The sequence below is a fragment of the Microcaecilia unicolor genome, unplaced genomic scaffold, assembly GCF_901765095.1.
Source record: "Microcaecilia unicolor unplaced genomic scaffold, aMicUni1.1, whole genome shotgun sequence".
Taxonomy (NCBI): domain Eukaryota; kingdom Metazoa; phylum Chordata; class Amphibia; order Gymnophiona; family Siphonopidae; genus Microcaecilia; species Microcaecilia unicolor.
The window spans coordinates 78,894-106,824 of NW_021963604.1; the positions used below are offsets into that span (position 1 = coordinate 78,894).

Sequence of the window (27,931 nt, forward strand, 5' to 3'; positions counted from 1 at the left end):
AGATAGAGATGCAGTCCTTAAACTTTCCCTCAGACATTTAGATTCTCTGTTTTTGGGATCAAAGGTTAGGGTATTCCCTGATTTGGCTAGGGATACTCAACAAAGGCGTAGAAAATTTTTGACTCTACGTCCTAGAATAATAGCAATAGGTGCAGATTTTGTTTTGAGATACCCATGTATATGTAGAATAAAATTTCAATCTAGGCAATACCAATTCTTTGATCCAAAACAATTGGAGGAATTTCTGCTAAGCAGAGAAGAGGTAAATGTAAAAGTCTAGTCACACATGCACCGCTGTAAGGCAGCTTGGAGTCAGTCACTCGAGGCGTAACTTGCTCTTTTGATTTACTTATTTGGTGATTATGCTTTATATTTAAGTATTTGAAATTTTCTACAAATCTTGGATCATTACCTTAATTTGGAATCGATAGTAGAATACATTAGTGTGACTGTTACAAATATTTTCTTTTGTTTACAAATTGCTGTTATGTGTATTATCACTCATAAGGATTTATTATGTTTGATAAAAGTATATAAATAAAATTTAATAAAAAAAAAAACCTATGTATGAAAACTAAAGAATCCCCATCACTCTGCAGTTTCCACAAATAAATGCTGGCATTTAAATGTACAGTGGCAGTATTTCAGAATCCTACACAAATAAGCGCCAGCAGGGGCGTAGCCAGACACCCAGTTTTGGGTGGGCCTGGGTCCAAGATGGGTGGGCAGAAGAACTCCATTTGTCCCACAAGTGATTTGGTCTCTCCCTCTCTCGCCTGCACACCATATGGTCTCTCAAACATCCCCCCTCCCCTGCATACCTTTTAAATAGCAGATTTTCACCAGCAGTGAGCAGCAACTAATTCACACTGCTCATGTTGGCCCCACAGCCTTCCCTCTGATGCAACTTCCTGTTTCCGCATAGGCAGGAATACATCAGAGGGAAGGCTGTGGGGCCAGTGCGAGCAGTATGTATCAGTTGCTGCTTGCTACAGGCGAAGATCTGCTATTTATAAGGTATGCAGGAGGGACAGTCGTTGGGAGTTTTTGGCTGGTGGGGCTTGGGGATCCCTCCCAGCCACATTATAGGTGTGCTGCTACTGGGTGGGCCTGAGCTCAAAGTGCCACCCAGGCCCACCCTTGGCTACGCCACTGAGCGCCAGTAATCAACTGGGGAAGCCACAAAAAGAGATTTTATTCAAATTCTGAGGCAAAAATTAAAAAGAAGGGATTACAGAAGGTTACTCTTTTAATCCCGTATTTAAAGCCCTTGCCAAAACCAGCATTATTGAAGTGTGTAAAACTGTTTTGGTCTCTTAGGGGTCCTGTTACTAAGCTGTGGTTTTGCTGAGGCCCCCTTTTCTCCGCATGATACATGGTAAATGGTGCATGAAGAGGCAGGTATGTTTCAGTGGAGATTGCGGAACAGAGAGTACTGGTGTGAGACTCGAGGAGTGTGAGCTCATCAATAATTGGGGGGGGGGGTGAAATGTTTCTTTACAGAGGCAGGAAAGGGTAGGTGCAGACAGAAATGGTAACATGATTCACTGAGGACCCTCAATAAAAGAAAGTGAAAGAAAAGCTGGAGATGAAGTGGGGACTGAGGCACCACACCAGAAAGTGAACTGAGCAGACTGAAGGGACCCCCCCCCCCCCCCACACACACACACACACACACACACACACAGCTCTTTCCTGCTTTTATGTTCTTTGTTTCAATGATGCTAGAGCACAGTTGAAGCTTCAACTGCAGTGAAGACACAAGAACAGAACAGCCCTACACACATAAGCAACAAGATGGATACAAGCTTTAGGCTTCCAACAGACACAATGAGACCTGTTTATTTCCCCTTTTGAAGTGCAGCCATGAAATACTCTATTTAAATGTCTTGAATTCTCCTTTGTAATAGGAGAGCAGTATATCATGCTTTGGTCCATATGTTGCTTTACTTGCACAGAATAATTTTTCTGAGAAATAAAATCTTTTGCATCAGTTGACTTCCAATTCAGTGTGAAACCAATCTTTTAAGGTTTTCTTTTTCCAAACCTTCTTCTCTTCTTTCTTCTGACTCCACATCACTCTGATAAGTCAAGTGCTTTTGAAAATGCAGTCACTCCATGTCATTCGACATCTGTACACATTTTCCTGTATTCTTAGCACACAGTCTTCCCAAAGGGGGTCCAAAGTAACCCTCACCCCACTTTAAAGGACGATCTATTTGGCTTCATAAAGAAGACGAGATCCATTAAGTAAAATGTTTCCCTTTGCTACATTTAAATGCAAACAACTTTACGACTCCTTTTTCTAAAAGCTGCAGTATTCATAAGAGAACGTAAGATTAGCCATACAGGGTCAGACCAATGGTCCATCTAGCCCAGTATCCTGTTTTCCAAACAGTGGCCAAGCCAGGTCACTAGTGCATGCTTACCACACCTTAAAAGGACTGCAGGGCATGCACAAACCAGCACTAAGGCCCAGATGATCAAAAGCCCTGCGCTGTTCCAAACAGCGCCCTATAAATGGCGCCGGGACAGCGCAGGGCTTTTCTGCATCGATGATCAAAGATAATGCATGCAAATCTAAGCAGCGCTATTATCTTTGATCATCATGTTTAAAGTGCGGGAGAATTGTGCCGAGCATGCGCTCAGCACAATCCTCCCGCACTTGTTTGACAGGTCTGGGCTGTCAAAAGCCCAAGCCTGTCAAACAGCCTGCCGAGGCCCGAACACCCCCCCCCCGCCGAACCCCCATAACTCATGGTGGCCGCCTCAGGCCAAACGCTATCCCACCCTCCTTCCCACTCAGCGACGGGGGGGGGGGGGGGGCTGGAGGTTCGGTGCGTCTCCAGCCCACCCCAACTCCTCCCCCCCCCAAGCGTTCTAAATCCATGGTCCCCCCAGCGTTCTGATTCTCTGGTGGTCCGTGGTCACCCACCCTCCCTGCCGGCCCCCCCCCCCCGGCTGGCCCCCCCCCCCCCGGCTGGCCCCCCCAACCTTTTGTTGGAGGAGGGACGCAGCCTGCCTGCCTCCCTCCTCTTTCTGTCGACGCTGCTGCAAAATGGCGGCGCCCAGCCCCGCCTATTGCATCCTGGGATGGTCTGTAGCCCCGCCCACCGCATCCCAGGATGCAATGGGCAGGGCTGGGTGCCGCCATTTTGCAGCGGCGTCGACAGAAAGAGGAGGGAGGCAGGGAGGCTGCGTCCCTCCTCCAACAAAAGGAAGGGGGGTCAGCCGGGGGGGGGGGCAGCAGGGAGGGTGGGTGACCACGGACCACCAGGGAATCAGAACGCTGTGGGGACCATGGATTCAGAACGCTTGGGGGGGGGGAGGATTTGGGGTGGGCTGGAGACCCACCGAACCTCCAGCCCCCCCCCCCCCCCGTCGCTGAGTGGGAAGAAGGGTGGAATAGCATTTGGCCGGAGGTGGCCACCACGAGTTATGGGGGTTCGGGGGGGGGCTGGAGACCCACCGGATCTCCAGCCCTCCCTGGGCATGGAGGGGCTCGGATCATCGGGGGACCGGAGGTCCACCGGACCTCCAGTCCCCTGTTTGCGTTTGCTTTGGGGGGGAATGGGGGCCTGCCAGCATGCAACTGCATGCTGGACAGGGCTCACCATTCCTCGCCAATGATCCGCAAAGTCTAACGCCAGCTCAGAGCTGGCGTTGATTTTGCCGCGGCCAGCAACCCAATCTTTGGCGCGCTGGCCGCTGATCATTGGGGATGAATGCTGGAAGCCCTGTTTAGCGTGCATTTGCATGCTACTTGCGCTAATAGCCCTCGAGTGCGTTGTTGCAGGCGCTCGAGGGCTCTGATCATGGGTGGTTTGCAAACTCCGGCGCTAGTATGGCGTTAACAGCCTCTAGCGCCGGAGTTTGCTTTTGATCATGAGGGCCCAAATAATTTTTCTAGGAGCAGGTGTGCCCACCCCTGCTCCTCCACCCTAACCTCTATCCCTTTACCCCACAATTCCCCCCCCCCCCCCCCACCACCAGGTTCACAGCATGGGTTATTAGGATCCACCTAAGTCATTAACTGGCCAACGATCAGAAGCAAACGCAGGTGCTAGAGGCTGTTAGCACCATACTAACACCTGCATTTGCTACCGCCCCATGATCAGAGCCCCCGAGCACATGAAAACGCGCTTGTGGGCTCTGAACACAACTAGCATGCAAATGCATGCAAAACATGGCTCTTTGCGTAAATAGCATGCAAATGCATGCTAAACCTATTCTTCCCCAATGACCAGCGACCAACGCGCCAAAGATAGGCTCGCTGGCCACGGCAAACGCTACGCCAGCTTGGAGCTGGCATTAGGGTTTGCAAACCATTGGGGAGGAATGGTGAGCCCTGTCCAGCATGCATTTGCATGCTAGCAGGCCCCCAGTCCCCCCATTGCAGAAACCCCCTGCAGGAACCAATGACCAACCCCCCCCCCCCCCCAAGGAAACGATGACCTTCCCACCCCCCCAGTGACAGGAGACTGGAAGTCTGGCGGACCTCCGGTTCCCCCAACCCCCTCCCCAACACAGGTTCAGGGGGGGCTTTATTCTCAGAGGGCAGACTTTAAGAGCTGTGTTTCTTCCACAGGTCGCATTTGTTTCCAAGAAAAAAAATTTCCAGTGGTTTAAGTAATGCTAAGTGACAATAAGCACTGTTCCTATTGTTTGTATAGCTACAAGTTTATTGAACTTATAGCTGTACAATTCATCTCTATATCTGTTAATGGAATGCAAATGGTTTGATTGGAGGTTTGTTTTTTTTAACTTTCTAAGAATGCCACTTTATCCCTTTAATTTGCATGGAGAAAAATCAAGAATAATAATGAATGCATTTGAAACAATTGCAAGCAAATCTACATGTTGTTCAACTGCTCCTACACCAACTGTGTTATAGAAAATTATCAATGAGTGGCTTCCATTCAGGAGCTACTCAGCCCATAGGAGCCAACTTTTCAAAATTATTGGGGGTGCTAAGCCCAATGGAAATAACCCCTCCCTGGACACATACAAGGAATTTTCTCGATATTGGGGGTGCTCAAGCACCCACAGAGTCGGCTCCAATGACTCAGCCATCACACATCAGAAATATCCGTACAGCCAACCCTGTGAAACCTGTAGTAACAGTTTGCAAAGGTTCACTCCAACAATGGCCTCAAGGTGGCAGTATCCTTGATTGGCATTACTATAATAGAGTGACAACTTTTGGCCATAACCAATATTGCAGCCTCTCATGTGTCCAGGACACAACAGCATTATTATCATAATAGATTTTGTCCTGAATACGTCTACTGGCAATACTAGACAAATTTGTTTCTGTGAAGGCAAGCTATGCATATGCCAGCAGTTCAGCTGCATCAGAGCCACAATCAGTGGTTGGGAAGCATGAGCGCTGGCATTAGTCAGCAATGAAAAGTGCTGGGCCACAAATGTGGTTGTTGTGCACTGCAACAGTGGGCTCCATCTGCAGCATGGGTTGCCCTTATTGTGAACACAATTGTAAGGAGACACAAATGCAGGGTGGACAGGCACTCCAAAGCTTTAGCAGAAAAGAAAGCTGATTACTCCCATGGTAACAGTGAGAAAGGCAAATGGAGTGAAGGGGGAGAGACAATAGAGAGTGTACAGAATGAGGTAAGTATGAAGAAGTTCAGGGCAAGAGAAAGAGGATGAAACTGCTGGAGAGCACCAACCACTGCTCTGTAGGAATGGATGTAGTTCTTGTTTTAACCTTATCTACTTTACTTCTGTATGTTTGGTCTTACCTGTTGTTCTCTTTTTTATTTTTGTAACATTTGTACCCCGTGCTTTCCCACTCATGGCAGGCTCAATGCGGCTTACATATTGTATACAGGTACTTATTTGTACCTGGGGCAATGGAGGGTTAAGTGACTTGCCCAGAGTCACAAGGAGCTGCCTGTGCCTGCAGTGGGAATTGAACTCAGTTCCCCAGGATCAAAGTCTACTGCACTAACCACTACTCCACTGTTTAAAAAGTGGAGTGCTTTTCTCTCTAATCTGGATATAGTTTTAGTTTGTGCAAACGTCATGCTGTCTTCATGAGAGGTGGTATATGTATTAAGAAAGTAAAATCGAAGAATCAATCCTCGCAAATCAGCACAAATGGCACAGCGAAGATGACAACGAAAAACACAGTCAGTGATGGTACTGTGAAACTTTAATCGACTCAACACGGGACTGTATTTTGGCTACCTGGCCTGCATCGGGAGTCAAATGCCACTGACATGGTTATAGTCTAATAACCATTAATGTTGTTGATTCAAAAATGTTGGCAATCTTGCTATAAGGTCTCTCGTCTCCCTGTTCACATGCTTTGCTCATTTAAGGCTGATTCAGCAATGAAATTCTATTTGGAGGTTTAGGAGTTGATGTTGGTCTAGTACAGGCTTGTCCTACCTTTTTCAGTCAGGGGCCAGATTTTATATTTTATAACATTTGGAGGACCAAAACACACAGTCATATTTTACAGCATGTTTTGTCAAATTACTGCAAAATACAACGGTGCACTGTCCCCTCCCCAGCCTTTACTGTCTCTCTCTCTCGTTACCTCCCCCCCCCCCAGCCTCTGTTCTCTTATGTATACCCCCCCCCCCCCTCCGCTTTCACCCAGTCTCTGTCCCCTCACCTGGCTTCAGCTGCAGAAGAGGCAGCGAGATTCTTGCTTCTCCACTGCAACACAGATCTCTGAAAACTTGAGCCACATAGTGCTGGAAGTTTGGGTTGAAACCACAATACTAATCCGAACTTCTGGCACTGCATGGCTCAAGCTTAGAGAGCGCAGAGTCATGATGGAGAAGCAGGAATCCCACTGTAAGCACTACAAAAATTGCCTAGCTTCTGAGGGCCAGAAAAAAAAACACTTGGTGGGCCCGATTCTGGCCTGTAGGCCGTAGGTTGGACAAGCCTGGTCTATCTGTATTATTTCTCTGTAAGATTATGGGAATTGGTTAAGATGGAAGTGTATCATTGCTTAAAGCTGCAGCATCTACATGGGGGGGGGGGGGGGAGTTGATTGGCTACAATCCTAGAGAAAATAGGACCATTGTGCTGCAGATTGCCCCAGTTACTTAGCAAGTTGCTTATTACCATGCATATAGAGTTAGAACATCACTCGTCATAAGGGGGACTGCCACAAGAGCCTCCTTTGAGATTGGCTTGGCTTCAAGCACAAGACTTCAGCTGTTTAGGCCCACATCTATGAAATAATTTACTGTTGGAACTTCAGGTGCTAGAGGACAACCAAGTTTGGCTGTTTAGATTTCCAATTTGATACTTAGGTGTGGAGGAGCACTTATATTGGAAGCCGAATCAATAATTCTCTTCTAACTTCTAAGAGGAACTGTTATTTTTATTGGGGCCTGGTGAGTTACTTTAGACCTAAGGTCCTCAACCCAGTGGGTTACTTTAGACCTGAGGTTCTCAACCCAGTCCTCCACAGCATGGAGACAGTACATGCAAATTTACCTAAGTCATAATTCATAACAGACATCCTGAAAATCTGATATTTCTTTTTACAGTTTTTGGGTTGGAGTTAATTCACTTTTTTTAAATGTTTACCTGCAGCAAATGCCTCTCATATCTGTTGGTGATAGGCGATACTTTGCATTAGGAGCTATGTTTACTAAGGTATGCTATGGGTACGTTAGCGTTTTTAACAAGTATAAATGGTTTACACGCATTAAACGTTAGCGCACCCATAGCAATGTATAAGCGTGTTAGCATTTAATGTGCCTTAAATTTAAAGGTGTGTTATAAACGCTAACGCACCTTAGTAAACATGCCCTTTTATGTTAGGAAGAGGACAGGGATGTACTAGCTGCCTCGCACCAAGCTGCCACCTTCTGGTCAAGGTAAGAAAAATTGTAATGATTATATAACCAATGCAGGTGGTGATACCTTTAAAGTAGGGCTGCCTTTAACTTAAAATTTTAAATCACACAATTAATGGTATTTTATTTATTTACTAGTAAAAAAAGGCCCGTTTCTGTCAGAAATGAAACTGGCACTAGCAAGCTTTTCCTCGGAGTGTATGTTTGAGAGAGTGTGTGTGAGAGATGGAGAGTGTGATAGAGAATGTGTCAGAGAGAGTGAATGTGAGAGACAGAGAGTGAGTGTGTGCCCCCTCCCTTTATGGTCTGAGGCCCCCCTTCCACCCCCACCTCTCTGGTCTCAGGACCCCCCTCACCCCCAGCCACCCATGTCCAGCGGCCCTCCTCTCCCCCTGCAGCCACCCATGTCCAACAACCCTGCTCTCCCCCTGCAGCTACCCATGTCCAGCAACCCTCCTCTCCCCGTACCCCCTTCAGCCACCCATGTCCAACAACCCTGCTCTCTCACCTGCCCCTCCTTCATCCACCCAGGTTGTGTAGCAAATTCTTCGGGGCAGGCAGGAAAAATCCCCGGTCCTGCCTGCCCGCTGCTGGTGCTCACGAGACTTCTGCTGAAGTCTTGGAGGCCGCCCTTGTAAGTCTCGGCGGCCATTTTGAACAGCGATCCGGCAGCAGGGGCGCGTCAACGCCAGCAGCAGGCAGGCAACCTGGGTGGATGGAGGGGCAGGTGAGAGCAAGTCACTTAACCCTCCATTACCCCACCTTCAAAATATGTACCTGTATCTATGTAAACCACTTTGTAACAAAAGAAAGGCAGTGTATCAAATCCCATCCTCCCACCAACATCTCTCCCTTTCTTTCCATTGAGCAGTGACATAAATTTGGTGGCGAACGCTAAGCTCTTCTCATGGTTGCTGGAACTCACCACCTCAGCCACAGCTTCCACCAGTATCCCCTCCAGTTCTGCTCGTATGTCTGCAGCTCACTCCCCTTCCTCTCCAGGGTTGGGCGTCTCTCCCCCAAACCCCCACCCCCCTTTTTCAGTTTGCCCTTGGTTAGGGTTACATACAAGCTGCCTGCTCCAAAGCTTTCCCTCTAATCCGTTCTGCCTCCTCTGACATCAGTTCCTGTTTCTGCATCATTTTTATTCAAGGATTACTCTCCATTGCCACAGTAAGTAAGAAATGCACATGCTTCCTCAGCTCCCACCCCTTTATTTTATTGCCTTTGACAAGTTCTGTACTGCTTGATGTTTGGCCCCTAGAATTACTCAGCTAAGACATTTAGGAGTAGATGTGCGAACAGGAGTGGTTCTCAAACCCAGTTGGTTTTTCAGGATATCCCTAATATGCAATAGAGATTTGCATCTATTAGATGTACATCTCTCTCTCTCTCATGCACTTAGTATAAAACCAGACTGGCCAGCAGTCCCCCAGGCCAGGTTTAAGAATCACTGTCAAAGTATAATTGCAAGGGAAAGGTTATCTCCTACTGCGGCAATCCTATAAACTAGCAGTTAGAGGTACACACCATTTATGTATATCAAAGGCACCAATGTGCACTAAGCACTATTCTACAAGGTACTGTCTAACTAATTATGTATGTGACCGGAATAGCAGATGGTGCGGGTTATAAATTTTATAAATAAATAACTGAAAGGTGGGTGTACATGTGGGCAGCGAATAGGAAGTCTACAGCAGTCACCTAGTTAGATGCATAGTTTAAAGAGCACACCTAAACATACTGGCCCCGATACTGAGACAGTGAGAAAGTTAGACTGGCTAACTCCAGCTGTCGCCAGCGAACCCGGAAATTCAATGCCAGGGACGGCTACGACCACCAGCACTGAAGTTTTGGGGGGCTTTTTGGCACTGCAAAACATAGCCGGTTATGCCGATCTTCATTGGCTGACTGGCTAGGTTCCAGTGGCCAAAGATAGACCTGCTATTTACGCAGGTTGATTGGTCTCAGCCATAAGGACCAGTGTTAACATGTGAATGGCACGATACTGTTTAAAGGGGACTCGTGACAATATCAGGTGTTCAAATGTTCATGATTCAGAGTATTTTGAAATTTGAGCCGAGTGGTGGGCCAACGTTTGTCCCATTTCACTTCTGGTACAGGAAGGCAGCCATGGTGGCAGAGGTAAATCAAGTTTGGGCGGTACTAAGTTTTTACTGTCACTCCTGGTTAATTTATAATCACTTGCTTGGTGCACTGTCTTTTTCCACAGATCTCTCCAGTTGTAACGCACTGTGCACACTGAACTAGCATACAGTAAATTACGAACAAGTTTCTAATCCAATATCACAAGCTAGTCAAGTTTTCTTGATAGCCACACTGAATATACAAGAGAAGTATTTGCATATAGTATCTCCATGCAAATACAACTTATGCTTATTCACTGCAAGTATTCTGAAACCCAATCAGCTTGTTAAACTCAGGTCTGGAGTTACCTATCTCTGCAAACTTCAGTTGTCATGTTCACAGAAGTATAATTTTAAGTAACTATTAATAATGAAGGAAATGTTAACTTTGTTGATTCAAAATGTCAAAAGATGAGGTGTTGCCTTAGTGTGCAAGCTGGTAAGCTTATTACCTTTATGGGGAGAAGTTCAACACAAACAACTTTCTATTAGTATGTGGAAGCGACCTTGACGCAACTGCAGGGTCTCTTTCTTCACACTTAACCTTGAAAGAGATTAACCACAAAGGCACTGGAAGGTAACAAACAGCAGCTGCCGAATTCATCCATAAATTAAATGTAAACACACGAGGGGGGGGGGGGAAATCATAAGCAACAGAATGCCAAAGTCGTGACATGAACCACAAAATCATTTTATTTCTTTTAATACAGAAAATATTTGCAATGAAATATGAAAAATACAGTCAATTACTCTGCATTTGTCACTGTTCCAGTGAGTTCAGGTCTGGCAATCATGAACATTTCAGCAACTGATCCAAATTAACAGAAGTTACCAAACTATAATCCTCAAAAACTAATGAATCTGTTCAAAACCAGGTTAACACTAAAAGGTATCATGGCAGCCCTTTGACCCAGCTCTGCTTCTTGGGCTTATCTGTAGATACACAATGGCTTGGAGCAAACTTGCACAAATGGACAGTATTAAGTTGACTGCAAAAGTCCAAATATATTTCATTCTTCTTCCCCTCAAAGGTGTGAAAGCAAAGATGGAGAGAGGTAAAATTTCTCCGTTTTCTCTCGTCACCAGCCACCCTTATATCATCCTATATAATAATTCTCACCTCCAACGTTCTGTGCCTGGGACCGTGGCTCCCTAGGCTGGAGGTGGTCTGCTAGGCAGACACACACTGACGTCATGACAGCTGATTCCAAGGCAAGGGGAGGAGTAGGGAAACGCGCGTTTCCCTACTCCTCCCCCTGCCTCGGAATCATCTGTCACCCCCCCCGCGTTATGGCCCCCTCGACCCCCCACCCCCCATTGTGTACTACCTGTGCTGATGGGGGACCCAAACCCCGACAGCCGAAGTTTTGTGCCCTTTGCGTTCCTTCCTCATCTTCTCTGGAAGTTCCTCTGCGTGCGTCTGACGTCAGACGCACGCAGAAGAACTTCCAGAGAAGATGAGGAAGGAACGCGAAGGGCACAACAACACTTCGGCTGACGGGGGTTTGGGACCCCCATCAGCACAGGTAGTACACAACGGCGGTGAGGGGCGGTTTCGGCAGTCCGGGGGCAGTAGCGCGGGGGGGGGGATTGCCTGCCTAGGGCCCGTTTCCTGGCCTTCAGAAATGGGCCTTTTTTTTTTTTTTACTAGTACTACTATAAATACTAAAACAAATTGTCCATTAGTTTATCAGGTACCCAGGGCAAGAGTTTTAAAAGCATTAGAATTTCATTTCTAGTAAAGTAATGGGAAGCATGGTATGGCAGCTGAATCTCCTTAAGAGAAATGCAAAGAGGCAGTTTGACCCCCATCCAAAAGTTTCCCCCCGCCCCCACACTTGCACATGTCAACTGCTGTTTCTTGCCTGAGATGCTTGTGTAAATCAGAAATTTTAAAACGTTTCAGTCACTCTAGGGATTGTGAAAATCCACTCAATCCTAAGATTCCCAGGATCCCACCCATCTCCCAAATTTCAAAAGCCTCTGCCATGGAAATCTAGCTTCTCCTCAGTATGCTGGAAGAGCCAGGTCCATGTATGATGCATGTTCACCAACAAACAGGGTGATGGGCCATACTAAAGAAAGGGAGAAAGTATACAGTAGGTCAGACTTTCAAAAAACCCTATAGTAGCATAAACAAAATGGGATCCTATAGCTCTGGTCTCTGAGCCCTGCAGGCCTACAAGCTACATGTTCATTTGGGGGGCAGGACTCGAGCATCAAAGACGAATACAAGCAAGCACTATATTAAACAGCAGCAGTTATTCTGCTGCTAAATATAATCTGTTCAGACAGTGTCAAATGTAATTTTCAGAACAAATAGGGCATCTGCACAAGTCTGGAACGGTGTATACATTCTACCTAAAAAAGTTAATTCCCTGCAACTTGTCAGATTCTTAAACGTAAGATTTCCAATCAAACCCCCACAATGCGTTTTTCAACCTTTTTTTTTTTTTTGCTTTCCTTTCCTGATTTTACAGAAAATTAAAATATTTGGAGTATAAGATGTACTCTTTGAAAACTGCACAGCAAACAGAGCTGCCTTACTGCAGACTGCAAATTATAACTGGCCCTGTGTATTTTACAGTCTCCACACTGCTCTCAGTTGGTTTGCTCCTGTGAAGGTGGCTGGCTACGCTCACACATTACTCCCAAATCCTGGCTCTCTGTGGCAGAAGCTAAAATATACAAAACGGAGAATGAAAATTTGTTTCAGTGTTGAAATACATGAGTAATAACAATTTCCCTGAAATCTTTCTTAATCATTTTCTTGGTCATTTCAAATACGAAGTGATAATTTTAAAATGCTAATACCCCACTTTCTGATGAGCACTTAAAATGAATATATGTTCTTTGAACAAATTAAAATCTATGTAGCTTTCCTTTAAATAAAATCCAACTATTTTGGAATTTTTACTGTTGTCCCTTTATGGCTTAATTTTGTTTACAGTATAACCAAGAAGCTGCTACAGAAGGAGAAATTAGATCTTACCTGCTAGTTTTCATTCCTGAATCTCTCTAGACCAGGCTTGTCCGGCCCACAAAGTGCTTTTTTTTCTGGCCCTCGGAAGCTAGGCAAATTTTTGTGGCGCTTACAGCAGGATTCCTGCTTCCCCATCATGACTCGGCTCTCTCTAAGCTTGAGCCATGCAGTGCCAGAAGTACAGATTGGTATTGTGGTTTCAAGTCTCGTGACTCAAGTTTGCAGAGATCTGTGTCACGGTGGAGAAATATGAATCTTGCTATTTCTTCTGCAGCTGAAGTCAGGTGAGGGGAAAGAGACTAGGTGAAGGCTGGGGGTATGCATGAGAGACAGAGAGGAGAGGGAGAGAGCGCGAGAGAGACTGGGTGAAAGCTGGGGGGGGGAGGGGGTTACATGTGAGAGACAGCAAAACTGGGTAAAGGCTGGGGAGGTGACAGCACACTGTAGTATTTTGCCACCATTTCACAAACATGCAAAACATGAGTGCGTATTTTGGCCCTCCAAATGTTACAAAATATAAAATGTGTCCCCAGCTGAAAAAGGTTGGACAAGCCTGTTCTAGACCATTCCCGATGAGTGGGAATGAGTGGTTATGTGCCCTCCTACCAGCAAATGTGAGACCGAGAACTACTGAATGATGTCATAATATAAACACCTGTGCAGCCCAGAACCCACCAGTATTTCTACCAAACTAACATAGTAACAAATCCCCAAATAAACCAGGGGAAGAAGAAAACAACCAGCAGAAATTCAACTGTTCTGACAAAGAATAAAATAATGCATCGCTTTCCAGAATTTAGGTTCCACAGAAGGACATCCAAATGCTGTCCACCCGAGACAAATAGAACTTTGCAAATGTTTCTGCAAGAAAGGAAACAGATCCCTCAAGTACAGTCTATATTTGTTTTGTAACTCCCCAAAAGTACATACCCCCCCCCCTTAAGATGATCCTGAAACTGACCCACACATAACAAGCCATAGCTCTCCCAATGCCAAAAAAACATCTTGCATTCTCCCCAGTTCATATTCCTTATTGAAACTCAATGGAGCATATCAGGAGTACCTCCTCCCAGACCTAGGTTCCGCCCATACGCTGACGAAAGAGCCCCCCACACACACACAGTTTCACCCCTAGTTCCCCCGGCCCAGCAGCCATGGTAAGTGCAACAATGGTAGTTTCCTACTATCACCCTATTCAATATCTACCCATTGCTTAAGCAATGGGTAGATATTGAATAGGGTGATAGTTACTATGTCAGTTTGGTAGAAACACTGGTGGGTTCTGGGCTGCACATAATAGCCCTCGCCACCCTAGGGGTACAAGAAGACCAAATGAATTAAGATATTATTGTTTATTCTGTATTTACTATACTGCTTCATCTGGAGAACAGGTCTAGGCAGTTCATATGCTAAAAACTCCAGTTTTAGACGGGACAGTAACATTCATTCCAAAGAAACAGAATCAGGAGTCATACAGGGGAAGGAAAAGACATCGTGTAGGCAAACAGCCAACCCAGTCCTCCGAAGCTCCCATACCAAATGCCAAATTAAAATAATGCGTCTTCAATAAAAAAAATTTTAATTGTTTAAAAGACGGCTCAGTCCATAAGTGTGGAGGGAGCTCGTTCCATAATTTTGGAGCTACAAAATAAAAAAAGCCGCATGTTTCGTGAATTCTAGATAAGCATTTTTAGTTAATTACTGTAACTACTATAATACTCTATCCTCCAATCTAATCGGCACCGAGTGAGAGATACACAACTGGGGTAGAATCATCATTTTAATGGCCTCAGTGTGTTCCACCCTACTACTACTACTACTATTTAGCATTTCTATAGCGCTACATGAAAGGTAATATGTATCCCATTTAACCATCCCAATATGGAGTCCATAATTTAGATCATAAAAGATCAGGGCTGCACACTCGCCTACTATCTGCTGAGGAGACAGAGAAATACTGGTGGGCTCTGTTTATATTACCACCCAGTAGATCACAGTCTTAAAGCAATTTTTTCATAGTAAGTTTCCTTTGCAAATGGTTACTGCATTACCTGTTAAGAAGTGACATATTTCAGGCAGAAATATCGCCAACATGTTTAGGCCTTTTCTTTGGTAAATAGTTCCTTTTTCTATCTCGCTCTCTATTTTCTACTAGTTCCCATCATTAGGGACTAAAAGAAGATTGTTCTTTAATTGTACTTGTTACTGGTTTCTCATAGGAAAAAAATTCTTTTTTTTTCTTTTCTATTTTCTGAACGAGTTTGTTTATCTTGCTTGTATATTTTAATATGCTTAATAGAAAGAAACTTAAAAAAGAGGAAGAGATGTCATGGACCTGAATGGCTGCATAGATCATTAGCTCCTGCACTTCCCTGACTTTTATTAGCTTCATCCTACATCTGTGTGTTTACCTTTTTATTTTTGCGTGTTAAGTGTGGACACTTCAGTGGCCATGAGAAAGGCTCCATCAACTGCTCGGAAGGTGGGAGAATGTCAGTCGGCTCGCCAGTCCGCAGTCCGTTAAGGGCCCTCACCGCCATGTGTTGCCAGTGCCCCTTTCCCCTTCAGATTCAGACTCAGCTTTATCCTTGGCTGATATGCGTGCTCCACCTGCTAAACAGGGCTTTTCAAAGGAGTTGCAGCAACACCTGGCTAGCATTCACTCTGAAATTAAACCTTCTAAGGAAGAAACCTTAGATTGAATGGACACAATTAGTGTGGACCTCCGTGAGTTGAGGGATTGTGTAGAAGACCTGGAGGTACGGGTCAAAGATTATTCAGAGGAGCTGACACACACAGACTCCCATTTTCTTCAGCTCACTGCGCAAATTGATGACTTGCTATACAAAATGGATGATTTAGGGGGCACCGGAAGAATCTGCATTTCCGTGGTGTCCCAGAGTCCAGCGCTTCAGAGGATGTTCCTACTATTGTTCACATCCTGTGTAAGAAATTGCTTAGTGAGGACTCTGGAGTGGGTGAAGTCATGCTGGAGACAGCACACCGAGTTCTGGGGAAATCAGCCGACAAAATCTGCCCAGAAACATTGTGGTTCGCTTTGCCAAGTACGCTGATAAGGAGCACCTGTTGAATAGGGCTCAGCAAGTTTCCAGTGTGGAATACAATGAGGCAAAGGTCACAGTCTACCAGAACCTCTCTCAGTTTACGCTTTCACAGAGATGTGTCATGAAACCGGTGTTGGACGTTTTATCTAAGGAAAAGATTACTTACCATTGGGCTTTCCCTTTTGCTTTTTGTTTTGTTGCTAATGGAAAGTTGCACAAGGCTCGTCACCTTGTGGAGGCCTGGAAGATTTTGCAGGAAGCCGGCCTCGCAACTTCTCCTGTTCCTCCAGATGTGGTGGCTCCCGTTACTAGAGCAAGGCTTCAGCGTTGGCGGCCTGTATCTAACAAGGATAAGCACTTCAAACCTGCCCAACTTTTGTTTCTGCTTGCTCCTTGCTTGACGACTGTACCGTGTTGGTTTGGACCTTATATTGATGATGTGCTTGTGCTGGGAAACTGGGGCTTTAGTGGTATGCTGGACACTGGTGTGGGCTCACTTGGGGTCTTTTCTGTTGGTGTTTTCATTATTTGTTTGCTTGGATGATGGGATGTCAGGTGTGCTTTTCTGGTGGGTGGGTGGGTGGGTAGAGAGTGTGGGGTGAGGTCTGGATGGTGTGCTTGGTGCTGTGTGTTAGGTCCTCTGTGTCCCATTCAGAGGTCCTTGTAGATGTCTGTTTGGTGGTGGAAGGGGGATGGGGGTGGGGCAAGAGATAGGTGGACTTTTGATAGGGAGATTGTTCTTTGCTTTTATGCCAGTGGGTCCCCATTACTGGTCTTCACTAATTGCTCTTTTGTAATATTATTTACATATGCACTAATTTAAAAGTTTTGACTTACAAGGTTCTGAACTCGCCTCAAGTTGTTTAAAGAGGTTCTGCATTTTGGATCTTAATGTGGTGTTTCTGCAAGAGACACACTTTAAAAGGGACCACAAGAGATTTCTGTCTCACCCACAATATCCCCATGTGTACTGTGCTTCTGCAGGTGATGGCTCTAACAAATGTGGGGTTGCTATTCTGCTTCACAACTCACTTCAGGTACAAGTTGTGAAGATAAAGAGATTCCACAGGCTGATTCTTGCTTTTGAACTTGCTGCTTGATAATTTGGCAGTTATGCTTGCATCTGTCTACGCTCCCAATGATTCACAAGAGGGATTTCTTGGCATTCTTTGTTTGGGCTTTCCTTCCTGAATTTCGGGTCATCTTAGGGGGGGGGGGGGGGGGGGGGAACAACGACGACTCCAATGCTACTCTTCATCCTGCCATTGATCGATCCGGTACTCCCGTGCACTAATGACTAACATTTCCAAGGCTTTTGTTGATCTTGCTCAGGATCTTGGTCTTTGTAATTTGTGGCACTTGCATCACCCAAAGTCTTACTCTCGCATTGATTATATCCTAGTGGATACTATTTAGTGGGGGGGTGGGGGTTGTCCTATCACTATCTTGGATCACGCGCCTGTTTGGGTTACAATTCCTTCCCTTTGTGAGGAGGATAAGGATAGGAGATAGGCCTTGAACACTACCTTCTTGCGGGATGAAGAGATTTTGTCTGGTTATAGGAATATACTTCGAGATTATTTGGAGGTTAACCTGCATTCTGTTCCATCTTTGGGGTGGTATGGAACGCCCTAAAGGCTGTAACCCGGAGTTATTTTTTGCAGAAAGCTAGTTATAAGGCTCGTACCCAATGTGTGGAGGTTGCCAAGTGTCTCTCTCATCTTAATCATTTGGAAGAGAGTCACAAGTCTTCTGGATCCATTCCGATTCTACATGATATACAGACTACCCGTTTGCACGGATAATATTTATTCAGACCAGCTTCAATATTTATGTCGACAAATCAACAAACTCATTATCCACTGTAAAAAAAACGGAGTCGCTCCTTGGTGGTTAAATGAGACAGCAATGGGTAGATCGCACTATCCTTAAAGTGGAGGATGGTAAAGGTAACTTTTTGACTAAATCTTCATTGATTTGTCAGCGTTTTCAACCTTTTTATCAGTCTTTACATACAGCGGATTCCTCCATTTCCTCTGAGGCTACTGATGTTTACCAATCGGCTCGCTCACTCCCTACCTTGACTCCGGTTCAGCGTGCGAGTCTTTAGAGTCCAATCACTGTGGATGAGGTCCACAAGGTCATTAAACAGCTCCTGGCAGGTAAATTTCCAGGGCTTGATGGTTTACCTAATGACTTTTATAAATCTTTTACCGGTGAGCTGGCTCCCTTGTTGGCAGATCTTCTCATTGAGGTTCACGCAGAGGATTTTCCTCCCTCTGTGATGGAGGCTTGGATAGCTGTTATTCCAAAACTGGGTAAGGATAAGAAGTGTGCTTTTTATCCCATTTCTGTTCTCAATTCAACTTAAAACTTTTGGCTTAAGTTTTGGCCAATTGGCTTCCCAGAGTTCTTTCGGATCTGGTTCACCTGGATCAGGTGGGGGTTTGTCCCTTGTAGGCAGGCAATGGATAATATCTGTCACATGGTGAACCTGCTCTATTCTGCTCATTGGGATCATCTTTCAGTTTGCCTTCTTGGTCTTGACGCCGAGAAGACATTTGATAGAGTCCACTGGCCCTTTAATGACAAGGTTTTGGAGAAATTTAGGTTTGGTTCTCACTTTCAGAGTTGGATTCAGGCCCTTTATGCTTCCCCTAGGGCTTGTGTTCATATCAATGGTAGTAATTCCTCTACGTTGCCCTTGACTAGGGATACCCATTAGGGCTGCCACTTGTCCCCTATACTCTTTGCCTTGGTCATAGAACCTTTAGCTGAGATGCTCTGTGCAGACTCGAATATCTCAGGACTTTGTATAGGTGATTGGGAATATAAAATTGGCGCTGTTTATCAACGATGTCTTGCTCTCTTTGACTAAGCTGTTGACTTCCTTTCCTAACTTTTTACAAAGGAATATTCTTCAGTTTCAGGGTTTAAACTTCACATTCACAAGATGGAAGTTTTGGTGATCGAGTTCCTTCGCAGGTGTTGGCATCACTTCAACTTGCATTTCCATTTTGCTGGGTTACCAAGGGGCTTAAATACCTTGGGGTTGTTTTGATGCCCCTTTTTTCCCGACCTCAGCGAACTACCCCCCCCCCCCCCCTTGCTGCATGAGATATATAAGAATGTAAGAGAAGCCATACTGGATCAGACCAATGGGTCCATCTAGCCCAGTATCCTGTTTTCCAAACAGTGGCCAAGCCAGGTCACAAGTACCTGGCAGAAACCCAATTAGCAGCAACATTCCATGCCACCAATCCAGGGGCAAGCAGTTGCTTCACCATGTCTGTCTCAATAGCAGACTATAGACTTTTCCTCCAAGAAATTTGTCCAAACCTTTTTTAAACCCAGATACACTAACTACTGTTACCACATCCTCTGGCAAAGAGTTCCAGAGCTTAACTGTGTTCAATATGCTGTGAGAACTGGGACTAATTTTTCAAGGATCTTAGAAAAGAAAGGAAGATTGGAGATGGAGTAGAAACTGGAGGGAAGGGTGGAATTGAGACTGGGTTGCGGGGGACGCACTAGGGCATGCTTCCAGACTGGAGGAACGACCCCCTCATCAAGACTGGACTTGAGAAGCAAGAAGAGAGCAGGAATAATTTGTGGGTCTAGATACTTAACAAGAAAGGCAAGGAGAGGGTTCAAGGAGGAAGAGGAAGGCAATGGTGCTTGTCATGGACAAGGGGGTGGGAAGGTTGAAGGAAGACCAGGAAGGGAGGAGAGATGAGGGTACAATGGGAGGGGTTATGGAAAGGAGTGGGTTATCAGAAGAATATGAAGGGGAGGGGGAAAGGGGAAAGGGGGAAGGAGAGAGAGGAGCTGGAGCCACTGAAAGCAAGTCTGAGGGAGGTGGTCTTAGCCTGCCAAGCATTGGCCAGACAGTCCAAAAGGAAGAACAAGGGGATCATTGTCAGGAAAGATGGTAGAGGAGGGGAAAAGGAATGAAGAACCTAGAAAAAAAAAGTACGGGGACGATTCAGCAAGTGTGAAATTCTATTATCAAGGTACTGACATTAAGCAGCTCGGAGGGCTGCAATGTTTTATTTCAAGGCCTTCATGAGATTGATGTCAGATGTTTACAATTAATTCAAAATAGTGCTGTTAAACTGGTGCCAAAGTTTGACTACGTTACTCCCTTACTAAAAACTGAGCATTGGCTACTATTGGCTCTATTAGTAGCCCTTTAAACTATTGATGTTAGTTCATAAAGTGTTACATTCTGGTGAACTGCTTTTTTTTTTGTCCTCAGATTCCTTACTCATCCTACTATACCCCAAGGTCATCCAAGCAAAGCTTTCTGGTTATTCCTTCTTTTAGGGTTACTTATCTAGAAACCATGTACCATTCAATATTTAATGTTGCAGCTCCCATTCTCTGCGACAATATTCCATTGCATCTTAGAGCCTGTAGTCAAAAATTTAAGATTGGCCTCAAGGCTTTTTTTTTTTTTCTTTGTCAAGGCCTTTGATTTTTGATTCTTAAATTGTGCCTAGTTGTTTCTGCATAGTTCACACATGTAAGATCAGATCTATCCATTTTATTTTTACTTTTTGTTCCTTTGCCTCTCATCTTTCCCCACTACCAATTCTATTTCCTTTTTCCTAATGTTTTAAATTTTATACATGTGTATTTCTTCTATGTTTGTGCAGCGCCGCGTACGCCTTGTAGCGCTATAAAAATGCTAAATAGTAGTAGTAGTACTTTGTTGGAATACTTTATACTTGAATTTATTTTTTCATGTAAACTGCCTAGATTATACCATTCAACTTTCAAATTAGTTTTATTAGAGAACTAATTTGAAACTTGAAAGTTGACATTCCACAAAAAAATTATATATATACCCTGTTTCCCCGAAAGTAAGACATCCCCCGAAAATAAGACCTAGTAGAGGTTTTCCAGAATTGCTAGATATAAGGCCTCCCCCGAAAGTAAGACCTAGCAAATTTTTGTTTGAAAGCAGGGCCGCCGAGAGCCGGACAAGGCCGCCCCCAGGCCGCCCCCCACCCCCCCACCCAAGGTCGCCGGCCCCCCCCTTCACCCGCCCTCCGTCACTCCCGGAACTAACTTTAAACGCCTCCTTTCACCTTCGCAGCAAGCAGCAGCAGGGCAGACCTCTCCTTCCTTTTGTGCCCCGCCCTCGCGGACGTTACATCAGGCGAGGGCGGGACATGGAAGGAAGGAGTCGCCTGCCCTGCTGCTGCTTGCTGCGAAAGTGAAAGGAGGCATTTAAGGTTAGTTCCGGGAGCGACGGAGGGCGGGCTGGCCAACCCCGATGTTTCCCTGAAAAATAAGACAGCCCCTGAAAATAAGACCTAGCGCATTTTTGGGGGCAAAAATTAATATAAGACAGTGTCTTATTTTCGGGGAAACACGGTATATATATATATATATATATATACACACACACATAGGGTATGATACATACCTGTAGCAGTTGTTCTCCGAGGACAGCAGGCTGATTGTTCTCACGACTGGGTTGACGTCCGCGGCAGCCCCCACCAACCGGAAGAAGCTTCGCGGGACGGTCGGCACGCAGGCCACGCCCACCGCGCATGCGCGGCCGCCTTCCCGCCCGTGCGCGACCGCTCCCGCCAGTTGAATGACAAGTAATAAAATATGAAACACAACTCCAAAGGGGAGGAGGGAGGGTAGGTGAGAACAATCAGCCTGCTGTCCTCGGAGAACAACTGCTACAGGTATGTATCATACCCTTTCTCCGAGGACAAGCAGGCTGCTTGTTCTCACGACTGGGGTATCCCTAGCTCTCAGGCTCACTCAAAACAATAACCCAGGTCAATTGAACCTCGCAACGGCGAGGGTACAACAGAAATTGACCTACGAAGAACAACTAACTGAGAGTGCAGCCTGACCAGAATAAATTCGGGTCCTGGAGGGTGGAGTTGGATTTACACCCCAAACAGATTCTGCAACACCGACTGCCCGAACCGACTGTCGCGTCGGGTATCCTGCTGGAGGCAGTAATGAGATGTGAATGTGTGGACAGATGACCACGTCGCAGCCTTGCAGATCTCTTCAATAGTGGCTGACTTCAAGTGGGCCACCGACGCTGCCATGGCTCTGACACTATGAGCCGTGACATGACCCTCAAGAGCCAGCCCAGCCTGGGCGTAAGTGAAGGAAATGCAATCTGCTAGCCAATTGGAGATGGTGCGTTTCCCGACAGCGACCCCTAGCCTGTTAGGGTCGAAAGAAATAAACAATTGGGCGGACTGTCTGTTGGGCTGTGTCCGCTCCAAGTAGAAGGCCAATGCTCTCTTGCAGTCCAATGTGTGCAACTGACGTTCAGCAGGGCGGGTATGCGGCCTGGGGAAGAATGTTGGCAAGACAATTGACTGGTTAAGATGGAACTCCGACACCACCTTCGGCAGGAACTTTGGGTGAGTGCGGAGCACTACTCTGTTGTGATGAAATTTTGTATATGGAGCATGAGCTACTAGGGCTTGAAGCTCACTGACCCTACGAGCTGAAGTAACTGCCACCAAGAAAATGACCTTCCAGGTCAAGTACTTCAGATGGCAGGTATGCAGTGGCTCAAAAGGAGGTTTCATCAGCTGGGTGAGGACGACGTTGAGATCCCATGACACAGTAGGAGGCTTGATAGGGGGCTTTGACAAAAGCAAGCCTCTCATGAATCGAACGACTAAAGGCTCTCCAGAGATGGCTTTACCTTCCACACGATAATGGTAAGCACTAATCGCACTAAGGTGGTTCCTTACTGAGTTGGTCTTGAGGCCAGACTCTGATAAGTGCAGAAGGTATTCAAGCAGGTTCTGTGCAGGGCAAGAACGAGGTTCTAGGGCCTTGCTCTCACACCAAACGACAAACCTCCTCCACTTGAAAAAGTAACTCTTTTTAGTGGAATCCTTCCTAGAGGCAAGCAAGACCCGGGAGACACCCTCAGACAGACCCAACGCAGCGAAGTCTACGCCCTCAACATCCAGGCCGTGAGAGCCAGGGATTGAAGGTTGGGGTGCAGCAACGCTCCGTCATTCTGCGAAATGAGAGTCGGAAAACACTCCAATCTCCACGGTTCTTCGGAGGACAACTCCAGAAGAAGAGGGAACCAGATCTGACGGGGCCAAAAGGGCGCTATCAGAATCATGGTGCCGCGGTCTTGCTTGAGCTTCAGTAAGGTCTTCCCCACCAAAGGTATGGGAGGATAAGCATACAGGAGGCCGGTCCCCCAATGAAGGAGAAAGGCATCTGACGCTAGCCTGCCGTGTGTCTGAAGTCTGGAACAGAACAGAGGCAGCTTGTGGTTGGTCTGAGAGGCGAAAAGATCCACCGAGGGGGTGCCCCACTCTCGGAAGATCTTGCGTACCACTCTGGAATGGAGCGACCACTCGTGCGGTTGCATGACTCTGCTCAGTCTGTCGGCCAGACTGTTGTTTACGCCTGCCAGGTACGTGGCTTGGAGAAGCATGCCGAACCGACACGCCCAACGCCACATACCGACGGCTTCCTGACACAGGGGGCGAGATCCGGTGCCCCCCTGCTTGTTGACGTAATACATTGCAACCTGATTGTCTGTCCGAATTTGGATAATTTGGCAGGACAGCCGATCTCTGAAAGCCTTCAGTGCGTTCCAGATCGCTCGGAGCTCCAGGAGGTTGATCTGCAGATCCTTTTCCTGGAGGGACCACAGACCCTGGGTGTGAAGCCCATCGACATGGGCTCCCCACCCCAGGCGAGATGCATCCGTCGTCAGCACTTTCGTGGGCTGCGGAATTTGGAATGGACGTCCCAGGGTCAAATTGGTCCGTATGGTCCACCAGAGCAGTGAAGTGCGGCAACTGGTGGAGAGGCGGATGACATCCTCTAGATTCCCGGTGGCTTGGAACCACTGGGAAGCTAGGGTCCATTGAGCAGATCTCATGTGAAGACGAGCCATGGGAGTCACATGAACTGTGGAGGCCATATGACCCAGAAGTCTCAACATCTGCCGAGCTGTGATCTGCTGAGACGCTCTGGTCTGCGAAGCCAGGGCCAAGAGATTGGTGGCCCTCGCTTCGGGAAGGTAGGCCTGAGCCGTCTGGGAATTCAGCAGCGCTCCTATGAATTCCAGAGACTGAGTTGGCTGGAGATGGGACTTTGGGTAATTTATCACAAACCCCAGCAGCTCCAGAAGCTGAATAGTGCACTGCATGGACCGGAGGGCTCCTGCCTCCGAGGTGTTCTTGACCAGCCAATCGTCGAGATATGGGAACACGTGCACTCCCAGCTTGCGTAGGTAGGCCGCTACCACCACGAGGCACTTTGTAAACACTCGTGGGGCAGAGGCGAGCCCAAAGGGCAGCACACAATACTGAAAGTGCCGTGCGCCCAGGCGGAATCTGAGATACTGTCTGTGAGCTGGCAGTATCGGGATGTGAGTGTATGCGTCCTTTAAATCCAGGGAACATAGCCAATCGTTTTTCTGAATCATTGGCAGAAGGGTGCCCAAGGAAAGCATCCTGAACTTTTCTTTGACCAGGAATTTGTTCAGGCCTCTCAGGTCTAGGATGGGACGCATCCCCCCTGTTTTCTTTTCCACAAGGAAGTACCTGGAATAGAATCCCCGCCCTTCCTGCCCGGGTGGTACGGGCTCGACCGCATTGGCGCTGAGAAGGGCGGAGAGTTCCTCTGCAAGTACCTGCTTGTGATGGGAGCTGAAAGACTGAGCTCCCGGAGGACAATTTGGAGGCAGGGAGGCCAAATTCAGGGCGTATCCGCACCGCACTATTTGGAGAACCCACTGGTCGGAGGTTATGAGAGGCCACCTTTGGTGAAAAAATCTTAACCTCCCTCCGACCGGCAGATCGTCCGGTACGGACACTTGTAGGGCGGCTATGTTCCCGTGGATCCAGTCAAAAGCCCGTCCCCGGCTTTTGCTGTGGAGGCGCAGGGGGCTGCTTAGGCGCACGCTGTTGACGAGAACGAGCGCGCTGGGGCTGTCCCTGTGCCTGACGAGGCCTTCGGGCCGGCTGGTTGTACCTACGCTTCGCAAAAGAATAGGGTGCAGCCTGCCGAGCCCGGGAAAAACGCCCGCCCGCGGGGGCGGGTGCTGAAGGCGCCCGGTGGGAGAGCTTGTCGAGAGCGGTTTCCCGCTGATGCAGTTGGGTCAACCATCTGCTCGACCTTCTCGCCAAAAATATTATCCCCCCGGCAAGGGACGTCAGCCAGTCTCTGCTGGGTGCGGTTGTCCAGGTCAGAGGCACGCAGCCATGAGAGCCTGCGCATCACTATACCTTGGGCCGCAGCACGAGATGCCACGTCACAGGTGTCAAAAATCCCCCTGGACAGGAACTTTCTGCACGCCTTCAGCTGCCTGACCACCTCCTGATAAGGCCTGGACTGCTCCGGCGGGAGCTTATCGACCAGGTCCGCCAGCTGTTGCACATTGGTCCGCATGTGGATGCTCATATAGAGCAGGTAAGATTGGATGCGGGTCACGAGCATGGAGGATTGGTAGGCCTTCCTCCCAAATGAGTCCAGAGTGCGAGACTCCCGCCCCGGGGGCGCCGAGGCGGTATCCCTCGAACTCCGTGCCCTCTTGAGAGCAGAATCCACGACCGCTGAGTCATGGGGCAACTGGGGCCGCATGAGCTCTGGGTCAGAGTGGATCCTGTACTGGGACTCTGCTTTCTTGGGAATGGTGGGGTTAGTTAGTGGTCGCACCCAGTTCCGAAGCAGCGTCTCCTTCAGGACATTGTGCAGCGGTACCGTGGAGGACTCTCTAGGTGGTGATGGATAGTCGAGGACCTCGAGCATCTCGGCCCTCGGCTCTTCCACAGAGACCACGGGAAAGGGAATGCTTATAGACATATCCCGCACAAAGGAGGCAAAGGAGAGACTCTCAGGAGGTGAGAGCTTCCTCTCCGGTGACGGCGTGGGGTCCGAGGGAAGGCCCATAGACTCCTCTGAGGAGAAATATCTCGGGTCCTCCTCTTCCCCCCACGAGTCCTCATCCTCGGTATCGGACATTAGCTCATGTAGCTGAGTCCGGTACCGGGCCCGGCTCGACGTCGAGGCACCAAGGTCTCGGTGTCGTCGAGCGGTGGACTCCCGCGCCGGCGGGGACGGAGCTCCCTCCATCGACGTCGACGGGGACTCCACCTGCGTGGCGGTCGAGACCGGCACCGCAAGCGGCGGCGGTGTCGACAGCCCCGGCGCCGGGCTAGAGCTCGCCGGCGCCACAGTCATCGGCGCCGGGGGCGCAAGCACCCCCGACGCCGGCACAGCCTGGCGCATCAGCCCTTCCAGGATCCCCGGAAGGATGGCTCTGAGGCACTCGTCCAGGCCCGCTGCCGGGAAAGGCGGTGGGGCCGGTAAGGGTGTCGGTGCCAGAAGCTGCTGGGGGCCAGGAGACGGCACCGAGGTGCCGGAACCCCGACGCGTCGGTACCTCCACCACCGACGGAGATCTCTCCTCTCTGCGATGACGCTTCGGCGTCGACTCCTCTTCAGGGTGCACCGAGGGCTCCCGGTGACGGCGCTTCTTATCTTTTTTCCGGTGCACGTCACCGGTGCCGGAGGGCATGGAGGAGGAGGAGGTCGATCCCCCTCGGTCTCGAGGTACCGGGTCCGACAGGGTTCGGTCCCGTGGCTCACGAGTTGAGGGAGTGACCGGGGCCGACTGCCCACGCGGCCTCTCAACCCCACTCTCACCGGCGGACCGGCGGACCGGCGGGCCAACGGGACCTGTTCTCCTGGGGTCGCTGCCATCGGTGCCGATGTCTCGGGCATCGATACCGGTACCGAAGAGCCGGCCTTCGATACCGATGCTGTCGAGGTCGACGTCGAGGGGCCGGCGCAAGTTCCAAAAAGACGGTCCCGCAGAACTTGCCTCGCAACCTGAGTCCGTTTCCGGAGACCGAGACACAAAGCGCACGACTTGAGATTGTGCTCCGGCCCGAGGCACTGGAGGCACCAAGCGTGGGTGTCGGTCTGCGAGATCGGCCGGCCGCAGCGACCACACTTTTTAAATCCACTCGGGACCTTCGAGGACATCGACGGAAAAATCGCGTCGGCGAAGTCAAAGTCGGCAATGGTGGCTAAAATCACACCACGAAAAAATCAACCGACCGAGCGGCCACTAGGCCGCAACGTGGCGTCCCCGCTAGAAAGCGAGGGAAAAGGGGGAGCGCGTGCTCCACACGCGCAAAAAGAAATTTTTTTTTTTTTTTAAACAATACAAACAAAAAACAGAGGGAACCGAACGGTCCAAGCGACGATCCGCGTAAACGCGGTCAAAAATCCGGCGGCTGAACAGAGAGAGAGGCAAACGCACCACTCTCTCAGTCGCGGGAAAAAAGTAACTGGCGGGAGCGGTCGCGCACGGGCGGGAAGGCGGCCGCGCATGCGCGGTGGGCGTGGCCTGCGTGCCGACCGTCCCGCGAAGCTTCTTCCGGTTGGTGGGGGCTGCCGCGGACGTCAACCCAGTCGTGAGAACAAGCAGCCTGCTTGTCCTCGGAGAAAAATATATACACACATACATGTGCAGCCCCATTTTAGACAAGTCACAGAAGTAGGAATTGAGATGTGCAGGCCAATCAAGTATCACCAGTACTTTAGAACAGAATTTGATGACACAGCCTGTTCTAAAATACAGGAGAAACAGACACTCATGTGACAGGTGCGAGCAGCATAAACATCTAAAAAAAAAAAAACCCAAACAGATTTAAAAAAAAAATCAACAGGTCAGTTGGCACATAACTGCTTATCTTTGTGACCTTGGAAACATAACTGGTTATTATCCCAATGCTGTCAGTGACCGGGTTTCTTTTGCCACTTTAGCATTTGGGTGAATAAAACCCACTGGGGATTAAGGTGGCAACCATCCTTCCCCCCCCCCCCCCCCCCCATCTCTCCAGAGGAGTGC

General features: G+C 48.0%; 1 protein-coding gene across 1 annotated transcript in view; it reads right to left on the bottom strand.

Annotated features, from left to right (window-relative positions):
- Positions 1–11,840: 11,840 nt before the first annotated feature.
- The window catches only part of LOC115459500 (doublesex- and mab-3-related transcription factor B1-like), a 31,985-nt gene continuing 15,894 nt past the window's right edge, over positions 11,841–27,931 (bottom strand). The window contains exon 4 of the mRNA XM_030189305.1: positions 11,841–12,672. Coding sequence (XP_030045165.1) covers positions 12,596–12,672 — 77 coding nt within the window. The 3' untranslated portion in view covers positions 11,841–12,595. The remainder of the gene's footprint in view (positions 12,673–27,931) is intronic.